This window comes from Tachysurus fulvidraco, chromosome 1 (assembly GCF_022655615.1).
Source record: "Tachysurus fulvidraco isolate hzauxx_2018 chromosome 1, HZAU_PFXX_2.0, whole genome shotgun sequence".
Classification (NCBI taxonomy): domain Eukaryota; kingdom Metazoa; phylum Chordata; class Actinopteri; order Siluriformes; family Bagridae; genus Tachysurus; species Tachysurus fulvidraco.
Window position 1 is genome coordinate 16,822,390 of NC_062518.1, and position 10,000 is coordinate 16,832,389.

At 41.5% G+C, this 10,000-nt stretch overlaps 2 protein-coding genes across 2 annotated transcripts in view; both read right to left on the minus strand.

The window, feature by feature from the left end:
• ahr1b (aryl hydrocarbon receptor 1b) overlaps positions 1 to 3,536 on the minus strand; it is a 26,930-nt gene extending 23,394 nt beyond the window's left edge. Inside the window, exons 1-2 of the mRNA XM_047819977.1 lie at positions 2,742 to 3,536; positions 2,418 to 2,509 (exon numbers count right to left, since the gene is read on the minus strand). Of these exons, the coding sequence (XP_047675933.1) occupies positions 2,418 to 2,458 (41 nt within the window). The 5' untranslated portion in view covers positions 2,459 to 2,509; positions 2,742 to 3,536. The remainder of the gene's footprint in view (positions 1 to 2,417; positions 2,510 to 2,741) is intronic.
• A 141-nt stretch (positions 3,537 to 3,677) lies between these two features.
• The window catches only part of ahr2 (aryl hydrocarbon receptor 2), a 30,359-nt gene continuing 24,036 nt past the window's right edge, over positions 3,678 to 10,000 (minus strand). The window contains exons 8-10 of the mRNA XM_047801276.1: positions 9,792 to 9,933; positions 8,020 to 9,655; positions 3,678 to 7,927 (exon numbers count right to left, since the gene is read on the minus strand). Of these exons, the coding sequence (XP_047657232.1) occupies positions 7,826 to 7,927; positions 8,020 to 9,655; positions 9,792 to 9,933 (1,880 nt within the window). The 3' untranslated portion in view covers positions 3,678 to 7,825. The remainder of the gene's footprint in view (positions 7,928 to 8,019; positions 9,656 to 9,791; positions 9,934 to 10,000) is intronic.

Below are 10,000 nucleotides of genomic sequence, written 5' to 3' on the forward strand. Positions count from 1 at the left end.
CTTGGAAATCATGGAGGGGTCCGAAATTGTCATCGTGGGTGCATGTCCACTGTGAGACACATAATCTAAAAAAAAAATCCAGAAATCACAATATATGATTTTTTAACTATTTATTTGTATGATATAGCTGCAAATAAGTATTTGAACACCTGTCTATCAGCTAGAATTCTGACCCTCAAAGACCTGTTAGTCTGCCTTTAAAATATCCACCTCTACTCCATTTATTATGCTAAATTAGATGAACCTGTTTGAGGTTGTTAGCTGCATAAAGACACCTGTCCACCCCATACAATCAGTAAGAATCCAACTACTAACATGGCCAAGACCAAAGAGCTGTCCAAAGACACTAGAAACAAAATTGTACACCTCCACAAGGCTGGAATGATCCTAAGAAAGGTGAGAAATCAGCCCAGAACTACACGGGAGGAGCTGGTCAATGACCTGAAAAAAGCTGGGACCACCGTTTCCAAGGTTACTGTTGATAATACACTAAGACATCATGGTTTGAAATCATGCATGGCACGGAAGGTTCCCCTGCTTAAACCAGCACATGTCCAGGCCTGTCTTCAGTTTGCCAATGACCATTTGGATGATCCAGAGGAGTCATGGGAGAAAGTCATGTGGTCAGATGAGACCAAAATAGAACTTTTTGGTCATAATTCCACTAAACGTGTTTGGAGGAAGAAGAATGATGAGTACCATCGCAAGAACACCATCCCTACTGTGAAGCACGGGGGTGGTAGCATCATGCTTTGGGGGTGTTTTTCTGCACATGGGACAAGGCGACTTCACTGTATTAAGGAGAGGATGACCGGGGCCATGTATTGCGAAATTTTGGGGAACAACCTCCTTCCCTCAGTTAGAGCATTGAAGATGGGTCGAGGCTGGGTCTTCCAACATGACAATGACCCGAAGCACACAGCCAGGATAACCAAGGAGTGGCTCTGTAAGAAGCATATCAAGGTTCTGGCATGGCCTTGAGCATGGGAGCTCAAACTCTGTGTTTCTCAGCGACAGGCCAGAAATCTGACTGATCTAGAGAAGATCTGTGTGGAGGAGTGGGCCAAAATCCCTCCTGAAGTGTGTGCAAATCCTCCATGATTTCTAAGTGGGAGAACTTGCAAAATGGCAGGGTGTTCAAATACTTACTTTCCTCACTTATTTTCCTCACTGTGTGTGTGTGTGTGTGTGTGTGTTTATATATATATATATATATATATATATATATATATATATTATATATACGTATATATATATATATATATATACACGTATATATATACATAAACTCGTATATATATATATATATATATATATATATATATATATATATATATATATATATATATATATATATATATATATATATATATATATATACCCGTGTATATAACGAGTATAGACTGTGTAGACTGTGTAGCTTTCAACAAATTTCTGTTTTCATGATCGAGTATAATTCAAACTAGAATATTATAAAACACGTTAAACTATTAGCATGTAAACATTGTGTCAGTACTTAAACTGGGCGTTTGGGGGCGGTGTTTTCTGTCACGTGTCTCGTCTTACTCACCTGTTTGTTATTAATTGGGTTTATTATTCATTATTATGTTTTTTAAGTCTAGAGTTTATTAGTAGATTAATTGTGTTACTGCACAACAGGCTAGTGAGTAAAAAGTGCTGTTTATTAACACAACGGTAAATTAATTTTTACTGAAATTTAGTAATTTTTACTAAATTAATTAATTTATACTAAAGTAAAAGTTTTTCATTTTTTTTACTAGAGTTAATTTAATCTAATCTCACTTATTAAATATACGTTAAACTAAACGAACAAATCCACATTCAACTAAATTTAACTAAGATTATATTTGTATATTTCTGATATTTAAATGGTGAAAACAGCGTCAGTCACTGATACTGTGCCACATCACTAAGGTTCATTCTGCAGGTTTAAACACCGGGGGAAAAAATTAACACATTTTTAAATGTATTTTTACTCTCTGTACAAAATGTAATAATATAATGTAAATTAGAGGAATCACGATATTTATCCTTTATATTAATATCATTCATAACAACCTTAATATTTAATAAATACATAATAAATTAATACATTAATAAAAAGCTTGATCAGGATTTTCAGGATAAATGATCTTTATATTAAATGTAGGATTAAAAATAATTTCATGTGTTCAGTTTGTGATGGTAAGAGTAGAAATAATTCTTTTAATATCAGCGAATAATCTGCAAACTAGAGTTTTCAACTCCATTCATTTCTTCACCTTTAATTCGTTTATACAATAATCCGATTAAAGCACCACACACACACACACACACACACACACACACACACACACACACACACACACACACACACACACACACACACACACACACACACACACACACGTACTCACGCTTTCTGTGCGGATTTTCTTCTTTTCCGTCCTGCGTACATTTCTACACAATTTCACAGTGTCACCATCCACTGAACTGGAGCAAAAAAAATCTTTAAAAAAAAGATAAAGATAAAGAGGAAATTTGTAATCATTTCTCTCCCTGAATTCACTTCTCAGTCCTGAAAGCTGTGTTGTAGTGTGTGTGTAGGTGTGTGTGTGAATGCAAGTGTGTGTGTAGGTGTGTGTGTGAATGTATGTGTGTGTGTGTGAGTGTATGTGTGTGTGTGAGTGTGTGTGTGAGTGTATGTGTGTAAGTGTGTGTATTACTCAGATTACGCACACGGTTGTAAAAAGTATTAGAAGAAAACAAAGTGACAGTAAAGTATAAATCCGCTGTTATTTCCGACTCGTTGAAAGTAAAACACAAATCTTATAAACACGAAGTCGGTTTTAATTTTTATAGAGAAAAAAACACTCAAATGAAATTAGTAGCGCGCGTGCGGTGGGTTAACAAACAAAACGTTTTTCAACCGAAAAAATAAAAACTCAAAACAATCTTCTGCATCCCGGTGCGTCCTTAAATCTCTCCGTTAAACCAGAGGACAGGAAACGGGCACGACCCGAGCGCGCGCTCCCGACCGGGCACCACCTCAGCTATGGGGTATTGTGCGCGCGCCCAGATGACCATGCGCCGTAAGAGCAACAAGGGCTCGTGAAGTACCGGGTTGGTAAAGATTCTCCTGGATACAGGGATCGAGCGCCAGCACAATAATCCGTCCAATCACGGAGAGGAGACGGAAACGCGCGAGCGCGCGGTCTGGGCTGGTGACGTTTAATAACATCTCAACTGTGTTTATTAGTCAATCGCGTCTTTTATTCTGCATTTCGGTGTCGATTTAAGTGTTTGCCGTTTTTATTTCAAGTAGAAGATATTGTTTACAATAAATACACACACGTCTAAATCCATTTAGATAAAACAATTTATACTTTGTTTTTTAATCAGATTTAGATTATTTTAGTGTCATTTTAAAGAATATTACACTGCTGTGACGTCACAACAAGGAGTATGACGTCATAATTATTGGGTAATTATAAGTGCGTAAACTCTGCAGGAACCTAACTCATTTTTACTTTTAGTTATTTTTATTTATGCTTATTGTTGTTCATATAAAGTGTTTATAACCTGCGCTATTTATTTGTTGTAGCTGACATCTTTCAGTCGGAAGTGTGACTATCAGTGATGAAGAGTGATAATAAAAACAACACTAACACACTCGGTCATTAGAATAAACACTTGTAATAATATAAAGACGTAAATATCGACAGATGAAGCAGACACAGAAAACATTTGCTAATACAAAACAAAACAAAAACCAAATATTACAATAATATTGGCAATGAAACAAAGGCATAAAACATTTTTACAAGGTGTGCAGGGAAAATTTACAAAAAAACTGTATATACTATATTTGTGAGCACAAATATAGTATTTACAAGGTGTGCAGGGAAAATTTACAAAAAAACTGTATATACTATATTTGTGAGCACAAAAAGGAGCGACGAAGACAACAACAGAATAATAATAATGTAAATCATAGACAGATACTGACGGGTGAATGCCGTCACTGGGAAACATCAGAAGTGCTTCAATTATTATTTCACTCGTTTAACAGGAAAAGTTTGCTTTTTTTTTCTTTCGGTGGCTTCTGCGACGAGATTAAGGCGAGGCTGTTTTTGGGCTGTTCAGGTCACGATCAAAATATTTCTCTCTTTTTTTTTTTTTACAGTTTCTCACAAATCAGAGTTGAAGCAAGTGCATCATCGCAATCTGACGGTAAAAATATCAGGTCTGCAATTTCATTGAATTCCATCACATGCATTAAAAACAAAAGCAGCTAGCAAGGTAACAGTTCCACAGAGGACGTATTAAACATACCTGTCTGGCTAGTGTTACACCGAGACGTCGTGACTGGAATAGCTAAACGCAGACAGATTGGAAGTTAGCTACTTTCTCTCTTAAAAAAGAAAAAGAAAATTAAAATAAGAAATGATAAGAAATAAGACACAATATCAAACATCACTGCGCAAGCTAATCGTTGACAAACGTTAGGTGTGAAACCTAGATAGCTATCTAAGTGCTGTAATTTGGATTAGATCCAAAACTGTCCTTTTGTAAGGACAAACTCCACAATGGACACAGAAACTTTACACCGGACCCTGTAGATTAAACACGTTAGTTGTTTTGGTGTACAACGTAAGAAGAGCTGTATGACACAGCGTCGCTAATAATAATTTACAACCAGCCCAAAAACACACCTTTTACCTGTCGATCATTTCACCTAGCCATCAGTCATTTCTACACATCACTCATGTGGATTCTTAGACAAATTATTTCTTTATCAATATATTTTTAACTTAAATATCAAAACCTTTTTTTGTGAAATATCTCTAAGGCATCTGATGGGTTTTTTTTTTGGATGTTCAGGAACCCTGTATGTTGTATAAAAACTTCACCTCCTCTTTTATTGCCTTAATCTATACCAGAGAAAGAGAAAACAGAGAAAGGTAGAGGGAAAGCAGAGCAGAATCTCTGTAGGCACTCAGACACCCTGTATAAGGAAGAAACGGAGTGAAAAGCATGCGCTGGGCCTGGAACTGTACGGCTCTGGACAACACTGAGGGGAAATGCAAGTCCAGCAATCAAAAATATGGAAGTGCGCATGAAAGAATAGTCCCCTACCTCAGAGGGGCCACTCTACATGTGGCTACACATGAATCCAACTTTCCAGTTAGTCTACCAGGTAATCTGCTCCTGTCTCTGGTCTACAATATGTGCAAAGCATCTGACCTGGACAGCATCTCTGCAGGTCTATCACCCCTCTGATACCCTATCTGCAGGTCTATCACCCATCTGATACCCTATCTGTAGATCTATCACCCCTCTGATACCCTATCTGCAGGTCTATCACCCCTCTGATTCCCTATCTGCAGGTCTATCACCCCTCTGATACCCTATCTCCCTATCTGCAGGTCTATCACCCCTCTGATGACTTTTGTGCAAGGACATTTGAGATATTTGATACGACTCCTACAGGGCAATCTGATCTGCATACCAAACTCGCAGGGTTGTCTGATCGTGATACCTGGTCATCGGGTCTACTGGATCTCAACACCATTCCTGCAAATCTACCCAAATTCCAACTGTGAGTTCTTTCTTCATAACGTCTCTGGTGTTTTTTATCCTAAACCATTTCTTCAGGAACATCTCAAAGCTCAAATTTCTGCAGTCTGATTTCACTACCTGACTATCTTCATACTACATACCGATCGAAATCCCAGACCCCGATCTCTACGTCCTTTACGAAGAAATTCGATTCGAGGTCATGTCTTCGGCAAGAAAACCTAATCTGTAATCAGTCCTTTTGTGCGTAATGTTCCGATCACGCTTCAGGGGTGAATATGTTAAAAATAGATCGGATTTAAGTTTAAAGTGCCCTCAAATCAAGATATAGTGTGTTACACTTTTTTCTTGTCTCCATCAGCCACCAAATCTAAACAAAGTCTCAGCCTGTAAAAGCTACGGTTCCGTTTGGTTCTGCGGTGACTCTGTTGTGTTTGACCTGAGATCAGTCGTCCAATTTACACTCGTGATGGAAGAACAGGGAAGTCCTACAGGATAATTAGACCTAAACTGAGCTGGATTCGTTTGTTGCATTTCGCAAAACAGAACTGAGGTGAAGACCTGCAAACTGAAGCAATTAAATTATCACCTCACACAAAACCGCTGTGGAAATAAAAGTCCAGGACTAGTGACTAGCTGAAAAGAGAAGTAAAGCGCTCCGTGTCGGCAATCAGTCATATTTTCTTGATATTGAGGTACAAAAGCGTTCATATCTGGTAGATCTGGTAATATCAAAATGTACATAATGCTTGATTAATAATAATATATAGTCATATCGAAAGGCTAAGGTGTCAGAGGAGAACAAGGCACATGGTCGATTTAGTGAGCACGCGGTCGGCTTGGATCGGAACGTGACGTCGGAATAAAGCGAAGGAAGAAAAAAGAAAGAAAGGAACGTGGAGCCGGTTTGTGGCACGAGTTTTGTGCGTTTGAAGGGTTAACACTCTGTAATACATGTGTTTTCACTCGTATCACGCCGCACCGGCTCTCGGAGAAAAGATGCCGACTGCTTAAACTACTGAGACTGACCCGAGGTCAGCGAGCGAGCAGCCAGTAAGGAGGTTTCCTCATGATTATCAGTACTAGCAGACACAAAAATGGCTCAATAAAGTACGATTAAATGGGACATAACGAAATATATATATATATATATATAAAAAAGCATATTTAAAACAAAAAAGCTGAATGTGTATAGATATAAGTCGTGATTACCATGTTGCAATAATACGTTACTGTGATGAAGATTTCAGCCAGCAATAAAAAGCCTGGTTTTGTGTTTTTACTGTAAGTTTCCTCGATGTTAGAGAGAGAAGCTGTGCGTTGTGTCGGGCAAACCGCTTCTGCCCGGATTAGAACAGAGGTCATAGTGTCATTGGGAAGTGTGTGAAGGCTGTGGGGTGGGGTGGGATCGGGCGGGCGGGGCATTCCCCAAAGAGAACAGGAAAGAAAGCCGGAAAGACATTTATGCTTCAGCTTTAGCGGTCAGTCAGGCAGTAGTTTGGAGCCCCACACAGACCAAGAGCATTGTGGGAGTTATACAAGTTAGTCGACGCCTAACGCGACACGGCTGCAGCCGATTCTCTCTGAATTCCATCATAGTGCTACGTCTTTGGATGTCTTTTTTTTTTTTTTTTTTTACAATCTGTCATTTTTACAGGTGTTGATCTCACCTTCTTAAGTGCATCAAGAGGAACCCGAATGGGAACACGTGAGCAGTAAGAGGCGTTTCCCTTTTTTTCTTTTTTGACTCTAAATAAATAGCGCCTCTTTAAAATGGCTTTTCCCCCAGAATATCGTCCCTGCAAAGAAAAGTTTCCATCTTTTCTACTGCATACTTCATAACTGAGCTCTGAGCAGCTCCTCTCTACCCCCCACCCCACCCACCCCCACCCCCACCCCCACACACACACACACACACACACACACACACACACACACACACACTCTTAACAACAACAAACACAAAGAAATGCACAAAAGCAAAAAAAGTCCTTCTGAACTTTTCGGAGCAGAATGTGAACAAACGAGCAAATGAAACTGAACAGAGGAGCGTTGTGTGAGCAGACGTGCAGGGTTTGGATATAGTCTGTCTGGCGGTACTAGCACAACGAGTCCAGCCGTCCACCTTTCTGTATTTCAGCTGCGAGTCTGAATATGAAGAAGTGCGTCCCGGATCTCCACACGTCCATCCCTACTTCCTTTCTCCGTTCTCAATAGATAGCTGCACTCACTGGACTCTTCCTTTCTAAAAACTGTCATTCTGGGCAGTGTTGGTGAAGCACGGCGTCCCCCCCATCACGGGGGTGAACTGGAATGATTTGTTCTCTTTGACTGGACAGTTTGTGATCTGTAATGAGACAAAGAAGACAAGTGACCAATTGAAATGACCAGTTAATTTTGTTTGACAGAAACACATTGTGCAGAACATTGTGCTGTTACCTGTGTCTGGTTATTACAGCCGAGGAACTGCTGGTGTAGATGGCAAACGACGACCCTGTCCGATGGCTCGCCCACGTTGTTATATATGGTCTCCGCGGGCTGGTTTTGAAAGACATATGAGCCCTGCACGGAATCCACGAACGCTTTGGTCTTCTGACAGGACGGAATCGCTGCATCTTGTCCAGCTGCACTGTAGCACATGCCGTTAACAGGAGCCTGAACTGGTCTCTCAAACATGCAACTGCTGACCGGAGCAGGAGCCTCTCTGCTCAACAGCTCTCCCTGGTGGTTATAAACCACAGTAGACATCGCCTCCTGCTGTCCATAAACTGCATTCGATGGGTGAACTAGCTCCCCCTGCTGGTCATAAACTGTATTCGGCTGAGGATTGGCACCTGAGCCAAAGTTAGACTGCAGCATTAACCTATTGAGTGGAATCTGTTGGACATGGTGATGACCATTTGGGATATTCTGAACACTGGGAGCTTTGGGAATGTCAGGAACTTTTGGTAATGTCGGCTGGACCTGTTGAAGAGACGGCTGCCATGTTGCAAGCCTCTGATTGTCTGAGCTCTGGTTGCTGAGAGGAAACTGCCCCTTGAGGCAGGCACTCGGTACATGGTTTGACATGACGTTTTGTGAAAGTAAAAAATTCTCGCTTCTGTCTGCCTGGGGTCCTGCCCACCGACCCCTCGGCTGAACCGCCTGACCGAACGGGATGGAGTTATGATTGTGAAAGCCCACGTGTTGAGCTTGGTTCTGAATTTTGGGCAATGTCACAGTTTCTGGATAGCCCAGGTTTCCGCTCTGTATGTGACTCTGGCTGCTCTGGTTCTGTTGCCCAGAAAGTGAAGGATCAACAATCATACTTTCGCACAGTTCCACATACGGTTCCCCAGGATTTACTTGCTGCCCCAAAGGCATCTCTGGACCGATGTGAGCATGGTTCATTATCCCTCTTCCTGGGCTACCTGTATCAAGGCCCTCTGAAATGCCCAAGAGGTCGTTAAGGTCTCCCTGCAGCTGAAGCTCGGACAGACACTCGGGTAACTGGTCCTGCATGTTGTTGCTGCACTCCTTAAACAACACGTCCTCCACATATGAGAAGATATCGTTGGTCAGGATGTCATTAATCTCCACAGACAATTCGCTGGTGCTCAAGTTGTTCATTCGCAGCAGTGCATTCTCCCATTCCTTTAGCTCCTCCCGGTCGATCGATAGTTCTTCCAGGTTACCGCACATGCTGCTGTCCCCAATGATCTGCTGCAAGCTGCCCATCATTTCCTGCACCGTCGATTCCTCCTTGATGCCCACTGTGCCCCTTTCTGCCCCAGCCCAGGGCTTTCCAGGGACATTGAGAAGGGCGTGGCTGTCCCGGAATGCCTTTTCCAGGCAGAACTGCGAGGTGGGATCGTTGTTGGGCTGGTAGACGGTTTCGTCCTGCTTCAGCATGGAGCTCAAGAGTGAACTTGGAGGCAGGATGGCAGGTTTACTAATCTTACCCCCTTTGATTTGGGTCGAGATGTTGGTCATGTCCGGCGAAGGGGTCGTCTCATATAGTACGGCTTCTCCGGTGGCAAAGCTGAAGGGCAGCTGCAGCTTCCTCTGACGGAGATGCTCTTCGCCTTCTTCGTTACTGGAAAGACGGAAAAGTGAAAAAGAGAGAAAGAAAGGAAGGAAGAAGAAAAAAAAAGTAAGATATAGTCACTTCAAACCATCCATCAAACCTCCCCCCGGGATCTGTTTGGATGGAACTGATCCGTGAATCTCACGTTAAAGCTCTCTGTCGTGCCACGATGAAGTCCGGGCGTCCGCCCTTATAGACAAGCCTGGCGTTGGCCTGCACCCAGACCCAAGTTCCTGTTTTTGTCAGGAGCCGGAAAACTGTGAACCCGCTCTCGCCGGTTTTAATCACTGAAGGAAGACGGAGAGAAATTTAAATAACAAAACTGTAAAAATAACCGTCTGTAGATCGCTGGTG